Below are 26,958 nucleotides of genomic sequence, written 5' to 3' on the forward strand. Positions count from 1 at the left end.
CTGTCTTATGGCCATGTGTTTCCTCATGTTGTTTGTTAGAGCACATGTGCCAATGTCAAGTATCAAATTTTTGTATGTTTCTTCAACCATCTGGCTCTTTCACAGAGGCTTTACTCAGGTCACTTCTGCAACAATACGTGCATATGGCTGTGTTGGGACAGTTGTTGGCTATGTTGACCTGGGCTCAGCCATCAGTTGTTCACCTGCTGCTATTCCCCCAATCCCCCACCTCCTACGATGAATCTGTGGAAGACTGGGATGCTTACGAGAAGCAGCATTACAAACATTTTATGGCATTCCGGGTGGTCAACAAAGAGGTCTGTAGGGCTCTTCTCTTATTGTGGATACCCCTTTGTATGTATCACTTACTCTGTCAGTTAGCTGCTCTGCACGAACCACCACCGTCTCTTTCTTTTAACGATATGTGTAGTTTGCTGTCCCTCTGTCACCACAAGCTTGCACATGTGGAATTCTACCCATGTCACAAACAGCTTCAGCAGTTGTACTGAGCTTCGGAAACCGATTCTTATAGCCTCAGTAATATGTGTTGGTTCATCACAGTTAAGTTTCAGTAGTCTTATGCTGACACCAATGTCCAAGATACAATCATTCACTCAGCCCCAGATAAAAAAAGATGCATCAATATGCTCTTCAGTTTGAGGACACTACATTAGAAGATGTTTCGAATATTGCACAGTCGTTCAAGATCTCCTGCATGGTGGGTCAGCAATTAGGGGCCCGGAGTGATGTTGCCACTGTTGACAGCATGCAGGCCCGGTGCACAGAACCTAGTGTGCAGGGGATTGTTAGTTCATGGCGCAATCTTTCAAGGACTTTCATTCACACAATGGCATTCACCATAACATGGCACCTCTCTTCCCTCCTGAGTCAAACAGCAAGGCAGGATGCCTTGTCCAACATCTAAGACAAAGTTGTGTAGAAGATTTTCTGGCCGGAGAAGCTCTCAGATTTTTCTTAAGCTGTTACAGAATGACAGCAATTGGGGCCAAGTGTCCTGCAGAGCTCACGCACACCTGTCAGCCGCAGACGCTGCTCACACCTCTTGCTGCCACGCACGCGTCCCCCAGCGGCACTGGTTTTGTTGACATACACACTTGGTACACCAGTCTGGGCCATGGCATTTGGACAGCATCCTCAATGGATTCTGGGCATCGTCCACTGCCAGTGTGGTCGCCACATCTACAAGGTTTGCACTATAGGTCAACTTGGCACGACACTGGTACCATTTGTGTCTCAGGATAGGCACTGGGTTCCTTCTTCTTCGTCGGCCTTGACTGCTCCAGGGATCAAGCAGGCCGTGCCGTGCCCACCTGCCCCGACGGTCTGTACTCTGCCAACATTGATGGCAGGATTGCTCCGTGAGGCAGGTGATGGTGCCTTCCATTGCATTGTGCAAATAGCAACAGCATTGAGACAGAAGCATGGTCTCTGTTGCCAGAGCCTCTTCTCTCCAGCTCACCACCATCACAGCCTCTGCCATTACCCTTCATCATGAACTCTGATGTCCAGAAGACTCTCAAGCCCCTATGGCAGCAGGAGTGCCATCACTCTAACCTCTTTCATCTGTATGCGTCAGCCCCAGCAGGTAGGAAATTTCTCATGCCTCTTCAGTCATAGCATCACAGATGTCAACACCTGGTCTCTCACTCCACTTGCCCCTGCAAGGAAGTAGAAGTGTAGTAACCCACCAGTTACTACACCTACCGCTCACAGTGGACGTAAGTCGGGCCACTACAGTAAGCTTAGTGGGCACCGACATTCAAATGGTGCACCTGCAACTACCTTAAGTGGCTGCTCCTGTCAGTCAGCCACCATCACAAGATCTGCCATTTACATGCAGCACTACAGGAGTAACACCTGACATGGATAGCATCTTCATAAGCCAAGTATGAGCTTCTGGGCCATCAGTTGTTAAATGTGTTCAAGTCATGTTAAATACCTTCATTGTATTCTTGTTGATACCAGTCTGTGACCTAATAAATTGTATCTGTTCTCTGACCATGTATTTCCCTGTGTTCCTGGTCAGAACAATATCTTGTCCTGAAGTTTCTAGATTCTCATTCTTTTCCTGATCTTATTTCCGAGTCTGTCCTTCTTGTTTTACCTTTGATACTTCTTAAATATTTCACCTCTTTGCCTACATTCAGTTTTCTTCTACTTTTGTTGTAGTCCGTGTACCATCCACATATGCTAGAATGTGTTCATAATAAGCTGAATATAGAACTTACTTACATTTCTATGGGACAGCTCTGTTCCATTAAATATCCCTTTCACTCTGGTAGAAGTTATTTGTTTCTTGCATTCTTTTCGCTGTTTCTTCGGTTATTTGCCTTTACCTAACATCATACTTCCTAAGTACTCATAAACTCATAACTTCTGACCGCTTTAAATGATTATCCATATATTTAATCTTTCCCCTTCCTTCCTTCCCCTTATCACCAACGCTGTTTTGCTCTTCCAAATTTTGCTCCCTCCTGGTTCCATACTTGCATTTGCACTAAAATTTTGCCCTCACACCATATCAGGATGTTCTCTGCAAACAATGTGGCTTTCGTTCGTATTCCTTCCAGGTGCGTCCAGCCCTTAACCGTCGTTTATGACACATAATACTCTGAATGCATACCTTGTTGTCATCTTCAATACAAACAGCTGGCTGACCAGGAAAGCTTAAGATCACACAACGTGGCTCTAGTTGAATCTTCTCCTAATTTTTGTTAAACATTCTTATGAATTTTGTGCACATTTATGACAGATAATATGGTGATCAGTACACTTCCACATCACAGATGTCCTGTTTCAACTTCACAATTTTTGCACATACTGTATTATTGCACTTCAACCCTACTAACTTGTTTATACCTTTATGTTTCCAAATCAACAGGCAGATAAAGTGAGATGGTGTAGTGCTTAGCACACTGGACACCCATTCAGGAGGGTGAAGGTTTAAACATGCATCTGGCCATCCAGATTCAGGTTTTCCATGATTTCTCTAAATTGCTCCAGGAAAATGCCATGATGGTTCCTTTGGAAGGGCACATCTTATTTCTTTCCACATCCTTGATACGATCCGAGTTTGTGCTCTGTCTCTAATGACCTTGATCTCAGTGGGACATTAAACCCAAACTCCCTTCTTCTTTAATGACAAGGCATACTGTCAGACTTTCTCAATATCAGTAAATACCTGTCTTTTCCAACTTCTCATTTTTTTCTCCATCAAATGTCTTAATGTAAAGGCCAGGACAAGCAATGATCTGTCTTTTCTGAAATACTTACTGTACTGCTCTGTCAGTTTTTCTTCTAATTTCATCTTTGTTCTTCCTTCCTATACTCACTCAAGTATCTCAACTACACAAAACCTAGCATAAAACTAAATAATTTGTGAAGCATGTTGGAAGAAAGAGTGTTTTCTTACTGAAGTCATATTACACCAAGTGCTTACAGTACTGTCAACAGAAAAAAATAGTAGAAGTTGAGGCAGTGATTCAATGCAAGGTACATACGCCAGGAGGTATTTCTGCGGCATCTCCCTTGTCACCCTTCAAGCCTGGCAAGCCTGGGGGTCCGGCTGGGCCGGGTCTACCAGGAGCTCCCTAGAACAGAAAAGACAATTCCAATTATCTTTCCTAAGAATGCAACACTCTCGAAAGTAGTGATAATGTGCAGCACATATGAAGAAAGCGGTTTTAATATTACCATTTAGGAAAAACTAGACATAGCTGTTAGGATTTAAATTTGCACAGAGAGAACTGACAGAAGTCTGAGGTGTGATTTCTGGTACATCATGTTATTTCCTGATATAATTTCTTATGTGCCTGGAAATGCTATATGTATCAGCGAAATGCTGATTGAGTGATATATACCACATAAATTAATAAGTGATGGTACTGAACACCCATGGTACACACAACGGGTCAGTGCAAAATCCCCAAGATTGGCAAAGTTTTACAGAAGTTCGAAATATGGTGCGTACTTCAATGCGAGATGCTTTTAATAATTTCCTCAACAAAGTTCTGTCTCGAAATCTGGCAGAAAACCCACAGAGATTCTGGTCATACATAAAGCACACCAGTGGCAAGACACAATCAATACCTCCACTACGCGATGACAACGGTGAAGTCACTGATGACAGTGCCACTAAAGCAGAGTTATTAAACACGGTTTTCTGAAACTCCTTCACCAAAGAAAACGAAGTAAATATTCCTGAATTCCAATCAAGAACAACTGCCAAGATGAGAAACATAGAAGTAGATAGCCACGGTGTAAAAAAGCAGCTCAAATCACTTAATAAAGGCAAGGCCTCTGGTCCAGATCGTATACCAGTCAGATTCCTCTCAGAGTATGCTGATAAAATAGCTCCATATTTAGCAGTTATACAGGGTGGTCCATTGAACGTGACCGGGCCAGATATCTCATGAACTAAGCGTCAAATGAAAAAACTATGCAGAACGAAACTTGTCTAGCTTGAAGAGGGAAACCAGATGGCACTATGATTGGCCCGCTAGATGGTGCTGCCATAGGTCAAATGGATATCAACTGGGTTTTTTAAAATAGGAACCTCCATTTTTTATTACATATTTGTGTAGTACGTAAAGAAATATGTTTCAGTTGGACCACTTTTACCGCTTTGTTATAGATGGTGCTGTAGCCTAATAGTCACAAACATATGGCTAGGGACAGGAAAAAAAAATCGGTGTTATTTTATGGCCAAAATCGGTGTTATTTTTGGCACTTTTCAGTGTTATTTGTCGGTGTTATTTTCTGGCAAGCTTTTCCTATTATCAGTTACCTATTTTCGTCATATTTGACCATTTTTCAATGCTATGTTGAAAATGGAACTATTTCTAAGATAGAGTGGGCCAAACATGAGACAAGTGCAGAGAAAAATTATTTTAACAAAAATTTTTGACACAAATAATTATTTAAAAACAAACACCAAAGGTAAAAATGAAAATAATAGTATGTTGCAGATATTTTATTGATGACATGTTTCCTGCTTCTTCATATTGTTCTTGAGCCATGGAGACCACAGAAACCGGTCTCCGCTGCTCAAGAATGGTCTGAAGATCCGCTTGGAGTGTGAAACTTGTCATCAATCAAGTATCTGCAACAGAGACTATTATTTAAATTTTTAACATTTGTATACTGTTGCTGCATTTGGCCGGAATGGTGTGGAGTGATGCATATATTTTAAATATTGGGAAAAAATAATTTATCAATGTTGTATCCAGCAGATCAAAAAAATACAGAACTTCCCTTTTTTTCAGATCCATAATCAATTTCGGACACTCGAGAATTTTTCTCATCGACTTAAATGTTTATGTTAAATGGTTGAAATTTCTTATGGAATAACAATAATGAAACTTAGAAGAAAATCTTTTAATGCAAACAAAAATCTCTGCCTTTGCAATGCTATTCTTAATAAATAAAATGTCTTGGCTGCATCCTCAAGAGATTTTTCTGTATGAACTTCACCAAGAAGCCTTGAAGGTTATTTTTTAAGTATTTCTAAGCACCAAAATACAAAAGGTATTTAACTTGGGTTAAAAATAAGACGCGATTTAATTTTCTTTATTTTTTTAATGCTCACTCAGACGTTGCTTGGAAACAAAGTTTATAATATGTTTCTGTACACATTTTGAGTTTTAAATTCCATTTTCCATCAGTAACACAGTCTTTTAATACAAAAATACTTTCTTTTACCGTAGTATCTTTATTATTATTATTACTTTTTTGACATACATATACAAACTGGTAGTAAGACTCATTTATGTGTTAAATTTTCAGCTGTTTTTACCAATATCTGGGGAAATGGGGTGAAAACAGGCAAAACATCTGATATGCCTACCTGACAGTTAACAGTGAAGTGTAAACGTGAAATATCGAACGCGGGCACTGCAATAGCTTCGAAACGATTGAAAAACGCGCCACAAACAAAACACGAGACAAGTGAAGTGTACCACCACTCTAACTCAAGACAGCTATGCGCATCCGTCAATCTGGCAGCGCCAGAAAAATTTTTCCGGGTAGATGTTGGATGCTTTCTTTCACTGTTTATACACCGAACAGCCACACTCCTAGTAGCCAGAAGCAGGAGTAGGCGCTGCTTATACGCGATTTCAGCTCTGCGCATGCGCGGCAAGCTGTCTGGTAACTCCTTAAACGAACCTTATTTAAACGAAATTTGAAAACAATCATATCAATATAAACTAAAATTTTTGTAATTAATACATTCAGAAAAATACGCACTCATTAGCACGGCTTGGCAGCGAGCATAAGTAAAACAGTGGTCCTGCCAATGAATGGTCTCTGCAAACTTGACTAATGGCTTAAACGCAATCATGTACAATATTAACTTGGTTTGCGTACTATCACGGAGTACACCTTTTTCTTTGTTTGGATGATTTGAGAAAGGGTTCTGATACGTGAAACCGATCATCAATCAAATAAAAAAAGATGAATTTTATAGCTGCTCGTTTCCGTAGTAGAAATTAACGCCGTCCTGTAAGATACCTGCCTCACCAACCATTCGGAAATAAAACGCCCAAATATTTATTTTATTCTTCGATCTCTAATCAGACGGAAATGCATCATTTATTACAGAACATACGTGTATTATTCTTTCGAATTTTTTCCTTTGCTTTTACAGTGAAAAGTGGTAGAGTTGTAAGCTTAATGACCGATGACAGTGTTGGCAGTATTCGCGCTCACCCTCCTTCCAAATACTTGCATTACATTCATAACAAAAGACCCAGACTGTGTTGGTAACGCTACGATGTAAAAAATATATATATTAGCACCAGTGGAACACAAACTTACATCAATTCGTATCGTAAGCCACGGAACTATCCGTTACGTCATGGCTTACTCATTCGGCTACTGTCTCGTCTCAGTGATCACTTTCTTCTAGCCTTATATCGTTGCTGTGTTATTAACCGCATTTAATAAACATTGGCGATGTGTTTGTGATAGATTTTCATTGCACCATTGCTTTGAATCGGCACACTGCGGTACATACACTGCATTTTAAATACATAATCGAAATTCACACAGTGGTCGTTCGTACGCGCTCGCAAAAGTCGATAGTCGAAAGGCCACTAGTTACGTCACGACTGCAAAAAGTAGTGCGACAGTTGAACATAGAACATTTCAACATAAAACGTCATTAGATTTACGACTCTTCTTACGAGGACACAGAGAAATTTTGTTGAAAAACTCCGATTTTGCGTTACTTCCTCAAAAACCGCCGAATTCGTATTTCCCCATTAATACCAGCCGAATTCACGTTATTCGTCCCGTTATCGTATAAACGAATTTTTCCAGTTCCTACATGTGGCTCAATTTTAAACGAACAGTTGGTAACAGGCAGGTTTTTTTAAAATTAAAATACAGAATGTAGGTACGTTTGAACATTTTATTTCGGTTGTTCCATTGTGATACATGTACCTTTGTGAACTTCTGACAACGCATGCTGTTACAGCGTGATTACCTGTAAAAACCACATTAATGCAATAAATGCTCAAAATGATGTCCGTCAACCTGAATGCATTTGGCAGTATACGTAACGACATTCCTCTCAACAGCGAATAGTTCACCTTCCATAATGTTCACACATGCATTGATAATGCGCTGACGCATGTTGTCAGGCATTGTCGGTGGATCACGATAGCAAATATCCTTCAACTTTCCCCACAGAAAGAAATCCGAGGACTTCAGATCCGGTGAATGACCAATCCACCTGTCATGAAATATGCTATTCAATACCGTTTCAACCACACGCGAGCTATGTGCCGGACATCTATCATGTTGGAAGTACATTGCCATTCTGCCATGCAGTGAAACATCTTGTAGTAATATCGGTAGAACATTATGTAGTAAATCAGCATACATTGCACAATTTAGATTGCCATCGATAAAATGGGGGCCAATTATCCTTCCTCCCATAATGCCGCACCATACGTTAACCCGCCAAGGTCGCTGATGTTCCACTTGTCGCAGCCATCGTGGATTTTCCGTTGCCCAATAGTGCATATTATGCCGGTTTACGTTATCGCTGTTGGTGAATGACACTTCGTCCCTAAATACAATGCGTGCAAAAAATCTGTCATCGTCCCGTAATTTCTCTTGTGCCCTGTGGCAGAACTGTACACGACGTTCAAAGTCGTCGCCATTCAATTCCTGGTGCATAGAAACATGGTACGGGTGCAATCGATGTTGATGTAGCATTCTCAGCACCGACGTTTTTGATATTCCCGATTCTCGCGCAATTTGTCTGCTACTGATGTGCGGATTAGCCGCGACAGCGGCCAAAACACCTACTTAAAGGCATCATCATTTGTTGCAAGTCGTGGTTGACGTTTCACATTTGGCTGAACACTTCCTGTTTCCTTAAATAACGTAACTATCCGGCGAACGGTCCGCACACCTAGATGATGTCGGACTGGATACCGAGCAGCATACATAGCACACGCCCTTTGGGCATTTTGATCACAATGGCCATACATCAACACAATATCGATCTATTCTGCAATTGGTAAACGGTCCATTTTAACACGGGTAATGTATCACGAAGCAAATACCATCCGCACTGGCGGAATGTTACGTGATACCACGTACTTACATGTTTGTGACTATTACAGCACCACCTATCACAAAGCGAAAAAAGTGGTCCAACTAAAACATTCATGTTTCTTTACGTACTACATGAATATGTAATAAAAAATTGGGGTTCCTATTTAAAAAAAAAAAACGCAGTTGATCTCCGTTTGACCTATGGTAGTGCCATCTAGCGGGCCAACCATAGCGCCATCTGGTTTTGCACTTCAAGCTAGACGAGTTTCATTCTTTGTAGTTTTTTCGTTTGATGCTTATTTCGTGAGATATTTGGCACGGTCACTATCAATGGACCACCCTGTATACAACCACTCGCTCACTGAAAGATCCGTACCTAAAGACTGGAAAATTGTTCATGTCACACCAATACCCAAAAACGGAAGCAGGAGTAATCTGCTGAATTACAGGCCTATATCACTAACGTCAATTTGCTGTAGGGTTTTGGAACATATACTCTATTCAAACATTATGAAGTACCTCGAAGAAAACGATTTATTGACACACAGTCAGCACGGATTCAGAAAATATCATTCCTGTGAAACACAACTAGCTCTTTATACTCATGAAGTAGTAAGTGCTATCGACAGGGGATGTCAAACTGATTCCACATTTTTAGATTTCCAGAAGGCTTTCAGCACTGTTCCTCTAATCAAACTGCATGCCTACAGAGTACCGCCTCAGTTGTGCGACTGGACTCGTGATTTCCTGTGAAAGGTCACAGTTCGTAGTAATAGGCAGAAAGTCATCGAGTGAAACAGAAGTAATATCCGGCATTCCCCAAGGAAGTGTTATAGGCCCTCTATTGTTCCTGATCTGTATTAAAGACATAGGAGAATCTGAGTAGCCGTCTTAGATTGTTTGCAGATGATGACGTCATTTACCATCTTGTAAAGGCATCAGATGCTCAAAACGACTTGCAAAATGATTTAAACAAGATATCTGTATGGTGTGAAAAATGGCAATTGACCCCGAATAAAGAAAAGTGTGAAGTTATTCACACGCTAAAAGAAATCAGCTAAATTTCGATTACACAATAAGCCACACAAATCTGAAGGCTGTAAATGCAGCTAAATACTTAGGAATTACAATTACAAATAACCTAAATTGGAATGATCACATAGATAATATTGTGGGTAGAGCAAACCACAGACTGTGATTCATTGGCAGAACACAGAAGGTGCACCCAGTCTACTGAAGAGACTGCTTACACCACACTTGTCCACCCTATTCTGGAATATTGCTGTGCGATGTGGGATCCCCATCAGGTACGACTGACAGATGATATCGAAAATGTACAAAGAAGGGCAGCTCGCTTTGTATTATCATGAAATAGGGGAGATAGTGTCAGAGACATGATATGTGAATTGGGAGTGGCTATCATTAAAACAAAGGTTTTTTTCGTTGCAACAGGATCTTCTCATGAAATTTCTATCACCAGTTTTCTCCTCCAATTGCAAAAACATTCTGTTGGCACCTACCTACATAGGGAGAAATGATCATCACGATAAAATAAGAGAAATCAGGGCTCGCACAGAAAAATTTAAGTGCTCGTTTTTCCTGCGTGCCGTTCGAGAGTGGAACGGAAGAGAGACAGCTTGAAGGTGGTTCACTGAACCCTCTGCCAGGCTCTTTATTGTGAATAGCAGAGTAATCTTGTAGATGTAGATTGTTCACAGGCCACATTAAATTATATGTTCCCCAAACAACAGATTGTTCACAGGCCACATTAAATTATATGTTCCCCAAACAACTACCTTGGTAAATCAATTCATAGGCTGGAGAAAGATGAGAATACCTCGTTTCCAGTATGACTAAGTATTTATAGCATCGTGCTGTTCAAACCAACAATATTTCACTTGTGCCAATTTCACTTGTATCAATGACATGCTTGATAGTTTAAAATATTAAAAAATCTGTGGTTCTATTCCCAAATGCAAGAGATGAGACCACACCATTCAATCACAGTGGTGTATGGAGACAATGTTATTAATGAAGCATCATTTTGGAAAACTGCATTAAAATTTTCATTGCATAAGAATGTCCATAAAAAAATACTGATCATTATGAATGAGGAGCAGCATTTAATATATGACAAATTCATAAGGAATTTTTTCATGTCATGTATTATAGTATAGTGACAATTTCCTCATATCTCACTAATAAAACATTTTGAATCATCTGAACTTTGAGGAGAAAGCTCTGTTGTCTTCTAGCATCACCATGAGAAAGGCACACCATGTGTCATGAAAACTTTTGCAAGAGCTATAGTGGAAAAGCTTCAACCATCTGTCTGTGACCTCACTGCAATGAGTGGTTGCTACATTTATTAAATATGTGGATGCAGAAAGACACAAAAGAGAGGTGTGAAAACTTGTTATATGAGTTCATCTGTATCTGAACAAAGTGACTATGTGAAGAAATAATTTTAGTTATGTAACCATAACATGAAATAGATTCTTGCAGTAAACATGCTTCAACTGTTTTACGATTACATCTCCCATAGCAACACAACAGAATTATCTGTATTGTATCTCAATGAAAAACATTAATATTAGTTAATATTTCATTCAGTAAAAACTTGAATAGCCAGTGAGAAAGTGTGACTGTAGCTTAAAACTTTCTCGCAGATTAAAACTGTGTGTTAGGCCAAAACTCAAACCTGGGACCTTTGCGTTTTATGTGCAAGTTGTCCAGTGACCGAGCTATCCAAACTCATAACTTTACTTCCATCATTACCTCATCTCCTACCTTCCAAACTTCTCACAAGTTCTCCTGGATACCCTGCAGGACCATCACTCCAGGAAGAAAGGATCCTGCGTGGACATGGCATAGCCGCAGCCTGGGCAATTCTTTCCAGAATGAATTTTCACTCTGTAGTGGAGCATCCATTGCTTTGGAAACTTCCAGGCAGATTCAGATTGCGTGCCACATTGGGGCTCAAACCTGGAATATTTACCTTGTGGCTAAGTCCTGTCTCCACAATATCTTTTTTTTCCAGGAGTGCGTGTCCCACTCAGAGTGTAGGACAACTTCTGTGCAGTTTGGAATGTAGGAGATGAGGTACCAGCAGAATCAAAGCTGTGAGGTAGAGTCATATGTCGTGCTCAGATACCTGTCAGCAGTGCACTTGCCCACAAAAAGCAAAAATCCTAGGCTCCAATCTCAGGTCAGCACACGAGTTTAATCTTTCAAAGATTCAAATCAATGTACATGCTGCTGCAGAATGAAAATACGATCTGGATATAATTATAGCTGATCACAATTTTTAAGTGGCTGATCATTTCTTGGTTATGCAGCCAAGCTGGAGTGTTTCCTTGGCACAATTCTTTTTTGATAGATGTGGTTGTTGAATATGGGAGGCAGTAAGACAACACCTGGTGACAAGAAGTCAACAGCTGAGTACATTCCAACTCAAATTCTGATTGCTAATTCATCAAACAAAGCAGTCTCAATATGGCTTACTATGACAAGAAGAAGTCACATCTGCAAGGTCTCTCACTTGCAGCAAAAAATGAATTTAGGTTTTAAGCCCACATCTTTTGGAACACTAAGGCTAAAGTATCAGTGTTAGGTACTTATTACAAATAAAAGTTAGACAAGAAAGATAGAAGCTCACCTTCTGTAATGATGCAAGCATGAAAAGAAAGAATAAGAGAATTAGTAACAGGTTACAGAAAACATAATGCAAATGTTAGTGACATAAAATTCAATGTAACAGAATTTCTGAGCTACCAGTTAGGAAAGGAGTTATTAGATGAACACCATTAATTATTAATTGAATATTATCTCATAATAAGCAGGTCGAATTTATTTTAACTCAGTGCACAAGAATATTCAAACTGGTCGTCTAGCGGCACGTGAGGTTACCATCCATCCGGGCAGTCCCATCTCGCCCACGGTGCCGGGTTTTCCCGGGGGGCCCACGGGCCCGGGAGGTCCCGGCTTGCCCCGGCGGCCCCTCTTGCCGTGGTCACCCTTCTCGCCCTTTATGGTTATGAAGTCCCCGTCGACACCGGCCACAGTGGCGGGGCCAGGGGGCCCCCTCTCACCCCTGCCTCCCTTCATGCCGGGGGGACCGACAGGTCCTGTCAGGCCCATCTCTCCAGGTTCACCTTTTTCTCCAGCTGTGCCCTGCACAAATACATTTTGAAATCAGTGTCAGTCCAGGCCATTTTTACATAAAATCAGATCAAATGTAACATTATTACTGTGTGTTTTCTACTTCTGATGAGGGAAGCAATCAGAACACTGGATATTTCTGGCATTCTTATTCATTGTGCCTCTTCAAGACTCAGTGCCTCTCTATGTGGTGAGTAGCAATCTATCGTTTCAATACTGTTCTTACTCTGCTCTTTGTGTAGACACTGATTCAGAAACTGTTTAAACCAGACAGTACAGTTGTTTTTGTGAAACAGATTTCTGTCTATTTTACATGTTTCATCGTTCCTTAGTTACGTCTGTTTTATTATTATTATTATTATTATTATTATTATTATTATTATTATTATTATCATCGTCTTTCAGATGTGGTCAATCTAAACAACTAAGTAAGACTACAAACACACATTGTTCACTCAAGTTTTAAATGAAAACACAGACAGTGAATGTGAAGTGTTCAAGTGAAATGCACTTGCAAATGACGAAAGCCAGATATCACTTGTGTACACAGACAATGAGGTACAATCCCAGGACAAAACATATGAGATAATAACATATAATAAAAACTGTATGTAGAACCTAACAGTAATTTGACACTACAAGCCCTGTGTTCCAAAAAGTTATTTCTTGCCTAAAAATAAAAGGACAACAAAGAAAGTGTGATATGCAAACACATTCGTAACTCTAAATACGACCACTTTCGCTATTGGTTTGCTTTCTGAATTAACATTATTCTAAGTAAATCGCAACTGTGTTGCCTACATCATTTATGGGTTTTAGTTCCCGATATTATTATTACTGTTCTTAAATGTTATGTTAACTTTCTATTTCACAAACTTGCCATCAGCCAGACAATTTAACCAAAGGGTCACAAGTGTCTCATTTAGGGCATGTAATGTGATACATGCTGTTCAACCCCTAGATGAGTTTGAGCCAAGACATTTCAATGAAGAGAAACCGCATGTGAGTCTGAACACCTTTGGGATATTAGCTTGCAACTGCAATTTCAAATAAGTCTTAAATCACAAAGTAAATATTGTTTTCATTCCCAACTCATGCATAGTACACTAGATACATATATTTTATATCAATGTATTCATGTGGTATGTCCTTTACTTTCTGGCTGAAAGTACACTATATAGACTACAGAGTGTGGCTCAATAATTTATTTATTTATTTATTCATCCAGGGAATATCTTACAATGATTTAGGATGTGTCATCATAATGCAATGAAGAGAAATACTCAAAAACACAAGGTTAGTATAAATGTTTCAAGTTGTTTTATAAATTTACTATAACTACATTAACTGACATATTGTCACAAAATTCGACACTCGTGTAGAAAAACTCAAAATGTTTTGTATTGTTGGAGCTGAACTTCAGATTTCTGCCACGAGGGCTCAGAAGTGAGCAGTCAGACAAGATGACGATAGGCACCGAGAAAGCATACTTGTGCTTGAAATGTATTCACATCAATTTACCATAACATGCCACAACTTGAGAGTGACAATGTGGACTTCATCTACCAGTAGGATGGTGCTCCACCCCACTTCCATCATGATGTTCATAAATTCTTAAACATGCAATTTTTGTTTACATCTCCTCCACCAGCAAATCTACCACAACTGCAAGCTCAAATGAACAGATTTTGTGCTTTTGAACAGATTGATAGCGACCTGCTGCACTGAATGTGGTAAGAATTTGGTTATCGACTTGATATCTGCAGAATCAGGACGGGGCACATATGGAGCACTTGCCTTATGGGGGGAAAAAAAATAAAAAGAAAGAAAAAAAAAAAGAAAAAAACTTTTTGAGTTTTTATAAGTATGTGCAGTGCCCTGTGACAATATGTCATATAACATAGCTACAGCAAATCTGTCAAATCACTTTTGTCATTTATAATAATCCTGTATACATGCAGAACATATAAATATGGTTTTATATATCTAAAAACAATGATGATGTGACTTACCAAATGACAGCGCTGGCAGGTTGGTAGACACACAAAGAAACACAAACATACACACAAAATTCAAGCTTTCGCAACCAACGGTTGCTTCATCAGGAAAGAGGGAAGGAGAGGGAAAGACGAAAGGATGTGGGTTTTAAGGGAGAGGGTAAGGAGTCATTCCAATCCCGAGAGCGGAAAGACTTACCTTAAGGGGAAAAAAGGACAGGTATACACTCGCGCGCGCGTGCGCACGCACACACACACACACACACACACACACACACACACACACACACAAGCAAACATTTGTAAAGGCAAAGAGTTTGGGCAGAGATGTCAGTCGAGGCGGAAGTACAGAGGCAAAGATGTTGATGAAAGACAGGTGAGGTATGAGCGGCAGCAACTTGAAATTAGCGGAGGTTGGTGTTAGTGGGAAGTATCCAGATAACCCGGAAGGTGTAACACTGTGCCAAGATGTGCTGGCCGTGCACCAAGGCATGTTTAGCCACAGGGTGATCCTCATTACCAACAAACACTGTCTGCCTGTGTCCATTCATGCGAATGGACAGTTTGTTGCCGGTCATTCCCACATAGAAAGCTTCACAGTGTAGGCAGGTCAGTTGGTAAATCACGTGGGTGCTTTCACACGTGGCCCTGCCTTTGATCGTGTACACCTTCTGGGTTACAGGACTGGAGTAGGTGGTGGTGGGAGGGTGCATGGGACAGGTTTTACACCGGGGGCGGTTACAAGGGTAGGAGCCAAAGGGTAGGGAAGGTGGTTTGGGGATTTCATAGGGATGAACTAAGAGGTTACGAAGGTTAGGTGGATGGCGTAAAGACACTCTTGGTGGAGTGGGGAGGATTTCATGAAGGATGGATCTCATTTCAGGGCAGGATTTGAGGAAGTCGTATCCCTGCTGGAGAGCCACATTCAGAGTCTGATCCAGTCCCAGAAAGTATCCTGTCACAAGTGTGGCACTTTTGGGGTTCTTCTGTGGGAGGTTTGGACGGACGTGTGAAGCTGGCCATTGGACAGATGGAGGTATATGTTAAGGAAAGTGGTATGGTGTTTGGAGTACCGTATTTACTCGTATCTAAGCCGCACTCGAATCTAAGCCGCACCTGAGAAATGAGATTTAAAAAAAAAAAAAAAAAAAAAAAAAAAAAAAAAAAAAAAAAAATAAAAAATAAAAAAAAAAAATTTTCCCGAATCTAAGCCGCACGTGAAACTTGAGACTCGAAATTCAAGGGGAGAGAAAAGTTTTAGGCCGCACCTCCAAATCGAAACAAAGTTGGTCCATTGTAATATGAGACACAATTTAGGTCGAATGAGTGACGATACAGCTACAGTAGTTTGGTTCGAGTTGTAAGCTTTGCAGGTAAGCTTTACCAGGTAGCCATTGCTATGCGTCAGGCGCTCCGTCCGTACTTATAGGGATACGCTTCCTTTTTCACGTGCTTCGTCTGGTTTGAATCGATTGCTTATTTTGCTTTGATGTGATAAGTGCCGTTTTCTTTGTTATAGGTGTTTACGTCACTCTAAGCTGAAAATGCATTACTGTACTGTGTCAGGAATTGTTTGACGCATTCTGATAATGCGTGTTTACGGCCTGTCACCGCTCGCGGCATGGCTTGCTTTTGCGCGCGCTACCGCCGCTTTTTTTAAAAAAAAAAAAAAAAAAAAAAAAAAAAAGACAGGAATCGTCTCATTAGCGAAACAATGGCAAGAGACTGCTATCTGTTGTTACTTACACTGCTGCTTTCTTTGATAATGATCAACAAGAACCAAATAATAGACTGCGTATGATAGAACATGTTCTGAACGAGAGTTAGGCGAAAATTTTTCTCCGTTTGAAAATCTTTGTGGCCGGTTCTTTAGTACATCAAATTCTGCACAGAAATTAGAGTCATCGTGGATTTCAAAATCTAGTCAGTTGCCGTGGCTTATTTCTGACTGTATCACTATTAGGCATAAGAATAATACGAATATAAACATGACATGAGATGTATATTCTTCCGCGTTTGCTGTTGCCTCAATCTAGTTTCGTAGTTTATTAGGCAGACAGGATTTAAATGAGATACCAGCAAACATGAAAGAATATATGGCAAAATGTTTATATTCGTATTATTCTTATGGTGAAGAGAATGCTGCATGCGACTCATATTTCATCAGGTTCCTATTAGCAACCATCTCTTCTCACAGGTAGGAAAAAATTCAGAACGTAGAGTTGGCCATATTGACAAACATCCGTAACAGTCTTGCCAGTCGGATTTTCGTAGTACATTGAAATTCTGCTACATTCGAAGATGAACAATACGGAATTTGTATTTGCTTCGTTGGATAATGTATGAAAATGCAGTGGTCGAAACTCGGGGGCGGAGAAAAAAAGCTCGTCTTCCACCTTTTTTAAAAAATTTATTTACTGACGCAGAGGTTTTGGCGCCAGTATTTATCTTTGTGCCTACAAGGCATGCCTATGTAGCGCTACATATATTCGATGGCAGTAGTTAGTTGTGGCGGCACCTACCAACATTTTTCAGAACTTCCGCTTCCGTTGCACTCGATTCTAAGCCACAGGCGGTTTTTTGGATTACAAAAACCGGAAAAAAAAGTGCGGCTTAGATTCGAGTAATTACGGTAGGACTAGGTGAATCTGATGGAACCAAAGGAGTTGAGGTTGGAGAGGAAATTCTGGAGTTCTTCACTTTGAGTCCAGATCATGAAGATGTCATCAATAAATCTGTACCAAACTGTTTCCAGTTCACAAACAGTTCCTTTCACCTATTAACCAACCATTTCGGCTAGTTCTAATAACTTTCGCTTTATTTCCATTTCCGTTTTTCCCACATCACTGATCATTTTTAGCCACTTCCCACAGGTTTAAACGTCATTATTTCTTCGTCAGACAATTGTTAGCCTCATTTTCATAATCTTCCACCACAAAACCACTCCTTTTAATACATTTACACGCAGTTTTTTCGAAAATTTCCCGAATTTCTCCACCCTTTAACGTGTTTTGGCGGCAACACAACCACCTAACCTTTGTGCACATCGTTGTCTACCAACCCAAGTTTACCACAGGATCAACATAGCCCAGCTTTAACCAACACTTTTCCCCTTTTTTCACACCAGATCTCCAGCTGCTTTCTAGTTCACCTTTATCTCTCCCCATATATTTTTATTTTCACTTTCATTTCAGCCTCATGTTACACTTCCCAACTTCTAATACCATGTCACCCTCACAACACCCCCACAACGACCCCATTAAGTTTTATTTACATCCCCTCAGCAAACATGCCTTTGCCCTAGCCCGATTATGCTCCCATATTTTATTTTCTCAGGCTTGTCTGACATTTGGCATTACCCCCAAAGGCCTCACACTTTAAGTTCCCATCTCTGGCTGTAACCTTTCTTTCCATCAGTCCCTATACCAGTTCCAAACTGAACAATCCATCGCCCTCACCCACCTAATCCTTCACCTACACATCAACTCAGCCAATGAACACACCCCCGTCAACTCCTATCCTTAATAAAAGTCCTCAATCTTTCCTCTCCCACATCCACACTGGCTGTTCAGAGCATCCTCCTACAGGCCAACCGCAAATTAAAACAGCATGCCACCCTCCACCTCCCACCTCCGGAAAGGCAACTCACTCACCCTTCACAACCTTTCCAGCAAACCTCAACCTCCTCTCATTGCACACAGACCCAGTCTCTCCCATCTACTCAATCTCCCACTTCCAGCTCCACTCCCCCCAAAACCTCAAAATTCCAATCAACACAATCTGGAACCACTACACCCTAATTCAGTAGTTAACCTTTCCTCCAAACCTCTCTCTCAATCCGAAACCTCTGTCCTGTCCAAAGGCCTCACCTTCAGCCCCACTCCCAGATTCAACCAAACAGCCCTCGTCAAAGTTTTACTGTCGTACACACGTACTCTCTGCTGGAAATATCACTTTGCCACGAAGAAAAATGATCCTAATCCTACTCCTAATGATCCAACTCCCCAAGACACTATCCAAATTGAACCCTGCCTGGAACAGTTCCGTCCTCCGTCACAGCGGGACCCACCTCCTCTTCCTCAAAATCACCCTCTCCAAACCTTCCAGGAATTTCTGACTTCCAGCCTTGCCTCTCAATCCTTCTTAAAAAACCTTAATCCTACTCCCAACATCACCACTGCTGAAGCCCAGGCTATCCGTGATCTGAAGGCTGACCAATCCATCCTCATTCTTCCGACAGACAAAGGTTCCACGACAGTGGTACTTGATCGTCGGGAGTATGTGGCTGAGGGACTGCGTCAGCTTTCAGACAACACTACATACAAAGTTTGCCAAGGTAATCCCATTCCTGATGTCCAGGCAGAGCTTCAAGGAATCCTCAGAACCTTAGGCCCCCTACAAATCCTTTCACCTGACTCCATCAACCTACTGACCCCACCGACAGACCGCACCCCTACCTTCTACCTTCTTCCTAAAATTCACAAACCCAATCATCCCGGCCGCCCCATTGTAGCTGGTTACCAAGCCCCCACAGAACGTATCTCTGCCTATGTAGATCAACACCTTCAACCCATTACATACAGTCTCCCATCCTTCATCAAAGACACCAACCACTTTCTCGAACGCCTGGAATCCTTACCCAATCTGTTACCCCCAGAAACCATCCTTGTAACCATTGATGCCACTTCCTCATACACAAATATTCCGCACGTCCAGGGCCTCACTGCGATGGAGCACTTCCTCTCACGCCGATCACCTGCCACCCTACCTAAAACCTCTTTCCTCATTACCTTAGCTCCACTACACCCTAATTCAGTAGTTAACATCCTGACCCACAACTTCTTCACTTTCGAATGCCAGACATACCAACAATTAAAGGGAACAGCCATGGGTACCAGGATGGCCCCCTCGTACGCCAACCTATTCATGGGTCGCTTAGAGGAAGCCTTCATGGTTACCCAGGCCTGCCAACCCAAAGTTTGGTTCAGATTTATTGATGACATCTTTATGATCTGGACTCACAGTGAAGAAGAACTCCTGAATTTCCTCTCCAACCTCAACTCCTTTGGTTCCATCAGATTCACCTGGTCCTACTCAAAATCCCATGCCACTTTCCTTGACGTTGACCTCCATCTGTCCAATGGCCAGCTTCACATGTCCGTCCACATCAAACCCATCAACAACCAACAGTACCTCCATTATGACAGCTGCCACCCATTCCACATCAAACGGTCCCTTCCCTACAGCCTAGGTCTTCGTGGCAAACGAATCTGCTCCAGTCCGGAATCCCTGAACCATTACACCAACAACCTGAAAACAGCTTTCGCTTCCCGCAACTACCCTCCCGACCTGGTACACAAGCAAATATCCAGAGCCACTTCCTCATCCCCTCAAACCCAGAACCTCCCACAGAAGAACCCCAAAAGTGCCCCACTTGTGACAGGATACTTTCCGGGACTGGATCAGACTCTGAATGTGGCTCTCCAGCAGGGATACGACTTACTCAAATCCTGCCCTGAAATGAGATCCATCCTTCATGAAATCCTCCCCACTCCACCAAGAGTGTCTTTCCGCCGTCCACCTAACCTTTGTAACCTCTTAGTTCATCCCTATGAAATCCCCAAACCAGCTTCCCTACCCTCTGGCTCCTACCCTTGTAACTGCCCCCGGTGTAAAACCTGTCACATGCACCCTCCCACCACCACCTACTCCAGTCCTGTAACCCGGAAGGTGTACACGATCAAAGGTAGAGCCACGTGTGAAAGCACCCACGTGATTTACCAACTGACCTGCCTACACTGACGCATTCTATGTGGGAATGACCAGCAACAAACTGTCCATTTGCATGAATGGACACAGGCAGACAGTGTTTGTTGGTAATGAGGATCACCCTGTGGCTAAACATGCCTTGGTGCACGGCCAGCACGTCTTGGCACAGTGTTACACCGTCCGGGTTATCTGGATACTTCCCACTAACACCAACCTGTCAGAACTCCGGAGATGGGAACTTGCCCTTCAGTATATCCTCTCTTCTCATTATCTGCCAGGCCTCAACCTCTGCTAATTCCAAGTTGCCGCCGCTCATACCTCACCTGTCTTTCAACAACATCTTTGCCTCTGTACTTCCGCCTTGACTGACATCTCTGGCCAAACTTTTTGCCTTTACAAATGTCTGCTTGTGTCTGTGTACGTGCAGATGGATGTGTGTGTGTGTGTGTGTGTGTGTGTGTGTGTGTGTGTGTGTGTGTGTGCGCGCGCGCGCGCGAATGTATACCTGTCCTTTTCTCCCCCTAAGGTAAGTCATTCCGCTCCCGGGATTGGAATGACTCCTTACCCTCTCCCTTAAAACCCACATCCTTTTGTCTTTCCCTCTCCTTCCCTCTTTCCTGATGAAGCAACCGTTGGTTGCGAAAGCTTGAATTTTGTGTGTATGTTTGTGTTTCTTTGTGTGTCTATCAACCTGCCAGTGCTTTCGTTCGGTAAGTCACATCATCATTGTTTTTAAATATATTTTTCCCACATGGAATGTTTCCCTGTATTATATAAACATGGTTTTATGTGAATAGCACAGATTGTCATCAACAAACTTCTACTTTATTTGCTATAAGCTATGTAGCATATGTTTTCTTCAAAAAACTTAATGAAACGTGATACTAAATCTGCCCCACACTAGCAATAACACGACTTACATCTAGAACACTGGCAATGGATGTGCTATTCTATATAGTAGTCCCATCAAATCATCATTTACAAAAGTAAGTCAACAGATCGGAGGAGGAGGAGGAGGAGGAGGAGGAGGAGGAGGATGAAAAGACTAGTGTTTAATGTCCCATTGAGAACGAGGTCATTAGAGATGGTGCACAAGCTCAGATTAGGAAAGGATGGAGAAGGAAAGTGGTTGTGCCCTTTCAAAGGTATCATCTCTGCATTTGCCTTAAGTGATATAGGGAAATCACGTAAAACATAAATCAGGATAGCCAGACATGAATTTGAACCCTCATCCTCCTGGATGCAAGACCAGTGTGCCACCAAATTTGGTCAACAGATCTGAAGTATGAGATGAGTCTGTAAACACTCATCCCACAACTAGCAAAAACCACATGCTGTGCAAAGCAACTACATGTACATGATAAAGTAAGCACGGTGAGGGAAAAATCTGATAACATGGATGTTTTAGAGATTAGAACAACCGAGTTCAGAGACAAATGTATGTGAACTAATAATGGTCAGAACTTTCCAAAATAGAGAATCCTGTTACATACATGTTAAGCCTGAAGACTTTTGGTGCCATTTTCAATGAAGGTAAACTTTTATGGATTGTTACATTACTATATTACACATAGTTACAAAGCAAGCATATTGCCTGGCCTACAATTTCACAGTTAAAAGCAAGCACATAATAAAAAAAAAAAAAAGATTTTCTCACATTCGCCTACCTAAAACAATCTAGCATTAAAATGTTTTCTCAAAACAGATTCATAAAAACAGAGAAAAATAAAAAAAGAACAAAAAATTATACCATAAAGTGCTGTAAAAGTGCCACCATTACATGGACTGCTCTCAGTGCTAGACATGAAGAATGAAATGACAATAACACCAATCTACAGCAACACTGACACTGGCAGTGCAAGTAAAAAAATCGTAACAGGCACAAAACTCATTCTTGATGATGTTTTCCTTTTACCACCCATGTTGCAGATAAAATTTTCTGGACTAATTCTGCATCATGAGGTACACATCCACCAATCCCAAGAACTTGTCCACGATTCATATTGCTACAAACGCTGGCAAAGTGTCAGCATGTGAAGAGCGTTACTCAACAAAAGTCACAGCTAATATTTAATTAATTCAAAACAGTTCATGAGACGAGTTTCATTTTGGATTGTGTACTGATAAATGATACAAAAAGACACACTTTGATCTTTTAATGAGAAGTATGAGAGTTGGAACTTAAATAGTGGCAACTATTTATTCACAACCGATACATAAGAGCTAAATGTTTGCACCTGTTACTGTCCTTCAAAGTAGTCACCAGCACTGTGTAGAACCCACTGACAGCGAAGTGGAAGGCATAGTATACCATTAGCAGAGCCTGTTCTGTTGATGGTGCGAACGGAGTGGTCTACTGCCTGTCGAATCTCTGGAACAGTTCTGAAGCGAATGCCAGGAAGTGGTTCCTTCATCTTCAGAATCAAATCAAAGTCATAAGGACTTAAGTCAAGGGAGTATGGTGGATGGTACAGTACTTCCCAGTCCCATCGACCAAACGAAGCAGCCACAGCTTGCACTGTATGCGCCTCTGCATTGTTGTGCAAAATGATGGGTGGCTTGCAGAGAAAGTGTCGCTGCTTCTTTCATAAGGCTGGTCACAGGTGATGACACCGTTGTGCTGTACGACCTCTGGCACATTCAATCTCGATCCAACTCCATTGTTCCTGTTTTGAAAACATAGTGACACCATTACATTAGACTGCTTGCTCACAAATGTCTGTGTTTTCCTCAATTTTGTGCACACCGGTGACATGGGATGGGTGAGTCCATTTGCCCAGAGGTAAGGTAGGTATGTCAACAACGTGTACTATCAGCCACGATAACAGATTCCATTGCATAGTGTCTCCACAGCAGTGTTGCCACTATTTAAGTACCAACCTAAGTATATATGAATTTGTTTGCAACAATGAGCAGAGTCAGGTCATAGCAAAACTGTCTCCTTGAGGTAGAATCAAAGTTGATCAAGTTCTGACCTGCCTATAATCAGATGTATTTGAGATAGACTATGGAAAGTCAAATATTTGATATTGATTGAGGAGCACCGATCTTCTGCTGTGCATCAATAGTAGAAATTTTGCAAGAAAATAGTTATATTCCTTTTTGAATACAGCATCTTGGCATAAAATGAGTTTCATTGCCACAGTATGTGAGGTGCCTCTTCTCACACATGGAGCTAATACTGCTCGATGTTTATGGTGCTGTGATATTCGATACTGAAGCCATGTTAAAATAGTCAATTACCATCACTGGAAGAGTGATGTTTTGACTAATGATGAAATTGAAAACATAACATGGGTATACAACCAACCTAGTCACAAAAAGATGACATGGTAAGTTGCAGACAGACACACTAGTACATTAGATTTTGACCAGGTGTGCCCACCTGCGTAAATGAATGGAAAATGCACACACATTCATTCGTGCAGGCAGGCAAACCTCACATACACGAGTGCTGCCAGAGATGATGGTCATATGTGCGTTAGGTGTGGTTGCTTGTGTGAATGAATGTGTGTGTGTGTGTGTTTCCATTTCTGACAAAAGCTCTGGTCGAAAGCTAATGAACAGCTAATGCCTGTCTGCAACTTAACATGTCATCTTTACAGTAAGTAGCAATCTATCTTTTTCTTGCACTATTGATATTCCAACCTTCAGTCTCCATTGTTCGATTTTAACACCAGCATACACTGAATCAAGGATTCATCATTAGTGCCCATGATTCCAATGACAGACAACACACAGTTAAAACAGATAGCTAAGATCGCTTTATCATAATGGTAAGCAGTTTTATGGATAATACTAGTTGTGTGCAGTTAAGGAAAGTCGTACTATGATTCTTGATGCAACTGGACATTTAATTAATTTGGGCACCTGTAAGATTATAGTGTGAACGCTCTCATTTATAATAACACCAGAGCACACAGTGTTGGTATCTCCATTTCTCATTTTTGGGTATAAACATGATAGTTCTACTGTTTGCTGTAGTTGGATATTGTGAGCAATAGGAAACTTTATTGTGAAAGCATCTTATGATTAACCCAAAGTCTTTTGGGATAGATTTTTTTTGTAGGAGATAAGTCAATTATTATCTGCAAAGTCATCATCATCATCATCATCATCATCATCATCATCATCATTTAAGACTGATTATGCCTTTCAGCGTTCAGTCTGGAGCATAGCCCCCCTTATACAGTTCCTCCATGATCCCCTATTCAGTGCTAACATTGGTGCCTCTTCTGATGTTAAACCTATTACTTCAAAATCATTCTTAACCGAATCCAGGTACCTTCCCCTTGGTCTGCCCCGACTCCTCCTACCCTCTACTGCTGAACCCATGAGTCTCTTGGGTAACCTTGCTTCTCCCATGCGTGTAACATGACCCCACCATCTAAGCCTGTTCGCCCTGACTGCTACATCTATAGAGTTCATTCTCAGTTTTTCTTTGATTTCCTCATAGTGCACACCCTCCTGCCATTGTTCCCATCTACTAGTACCTGCAATCATCTTAACTACTTTCATATCCGTAACCTCAACCTTGTTGATAAGGTAACCTGAATCCACCCAGCTTTCGCTCCCATACAACAAAGTTGGTCGAAAGATTGAACGGTGCACAGATAACTTAGTCTTGGTACTGACTTCCTTCTTGCAGAAGAGAGTAGATCGTAGCTGGGCGCTCACTGCATTAGCTTTGCTACACCTCGCTTCCAGTTCTTTCACTATGTTGCCATCCTGTGAGAATATGCATCCTAAGTACTTGAAACCGTCCACCTGTTCTAACTTTGTTCCTCCTATTTGGCACTCAATCCGTTTATATTTCTTTCCCACTGACATTACTTTCGTTTTGGAGATGCTAATCTTCATACCATAGTCCTTACATTTCTGATCTAGCTCTGAAATATTACTTTGCAAACTTTCAATCGAATCTGCCATCACAACTAAGTAATCCGCATATGCAAGACTGCTTATTTTGTGTTCACATATCTTAATCTCACCCAGCCAGTCTATTGTTTTCAACATATGATCCATAAATAATATGAACAACAGTCGAGACAGGTTGCAGCCTTGTCTTACCCCTGAAACTACTCTGAACCATGAACTCAATTTACCGTCAACTCTAACTGCTGCCTGAGTATCTATGTAAAGACCTTTAATTGCTTGCAAAAGTTTGCCTCCTATTCCATAATCTTGTAGAACAGACAATAACTTCGTCCTAGGAACCCGGTCATATGCCTTTTCTAGATCTATAAAGCATAGATACAATTCCCTGTTCCACTCATATCCGCAAAGTAGTTCCATATCCGCAAAGTAGTTATAAAAATTTATTGTAATCAAATAGGAAACTTACAAGAACATCACTTTTTGACATAGTCTCCTTGCGTTTCAACGCACTCGGTCCATTGTTGTACAAGCTTCCTGATGCCCTCATAAAAGAAGGTTGAGCTGCAAGCGAGGAATGCACCGCATCTATCACTGCTTCGTCCGAGGCAAATCGACGGCCCCTTACTGCCTGTTTGATTGGACCAAACACTTGATAGTCAGAAGGGGCAAGATCAGGACTAAATTGAGGATGATCCAGTACTTCCAATTTGAGTTTCTGGCGCTTTTCAGTAGTGGGCAGCAGTATGCGGACAGCCATTGTCGTGCAACAACACAACACCTTTTGACAGCTATCCTCGGTGTTTGCTTCGAATTGCAGGCTCTAGCCTGGCAGTAAGCATCTCACTGTAACGTACACTGTTTATTGTTGTGCCCTTGCCCCATAATGTTCCAGTACTGGACCTTGTGCATCCCAAAAAAATGTAAGCATCAGTTTTCCTGTGGACAGTTGGATCTTGAACTTTTTCTTGCATGGTGAATTTGGATGTTTCCATTCCATACTCTGCTGTATACTCTCTGGCTAGTAATGATGGATCCAAGTTTCATCACCAGTAATGATCCTGTCTAAGTAGTTGTCCCCTTCGTTACCATAGTGATCCAAATGTTTTCTGCAGATGTCCAAGCGCTTTTGTTTATGCAACTATGTGAGTTGTTTTGGGATCCATCTTGCACAAACTTTATGAAACCAAAGTCTGTTGTGGATGTTTTCATAGGCAGAACCATGATTAATTTGCAGATGACATGCCACTTTGTCATAGTTAATCGTCTGTCTAAGAAAATCATTTCACTTGAACGCTAAACGGTTTCTTCATTTGTGTTGTTAAATGGTCATCCAGCTCCTTCATTGTGCGTAACACTCGTGTGACCATTTCGGAAATTTTCAATCCATTCGAGGACATTCTGTTGTGGTGAAACACTGTTACTGTACTGTACCGAAGTATTCCATGAATTTCAGCCCCAATACGCCTTCTGACCACAAAAAACAGATCATTGAACTTTGCTCTTCTTTGGTGCAAACAGTGGAGCAGCCATGATTAACAGCAGGACAGTGATAATGAAACAAATC

The 26,958-nt window shown here is 41.3% G+C and overlaps 1 protein-coding gene across 3 annotated transcripts in view; it reads right to left on the reverse strand.

The window, feature by feature from the left end:
- LOC126473607 (collagen alpha-1(XV) chain-like) overlaps positions 1–26,958 on the reverse strand; it is a 960,439-nt gene that overhangs the window by 121,994 nt on the left and 811,487 nt on the right. For all 3 annotated transcript variants that reach the window (XM_050100770.1, XM_050100771.1, XM_050100769.1), the window contains 2 exons: positions 12,499–12,762; positions 3,522–3,611 (listed from right to left, as the gene is read on the reverse strand). In XM_050100770.1, the coding sequence (XP_049956727.1) occupies positions 3,522–3,611; positions 12,499–12,762 (354 nt within the window). The remainder of the gene's footprint in view (positions 1–3,521; positions 3,612–12,498; positions 12,763–26,958) is intronic.

This window comes from Schistocerca serialis, chromosome 4 (genome assembly GCF_023864345.2).
Source record: "Schistocerca serialis cubense isolate TAMUIC-IGC-003099 chromosome 4, iqSchSeri2.2, whole genome shotgun sequence".
Lineage (NCBI taxonomy): Eukaryota > Metazoa > Arthropoda > Insecta > Orthoptera > Acrididae > Schistocerca > Schistocerca serialis.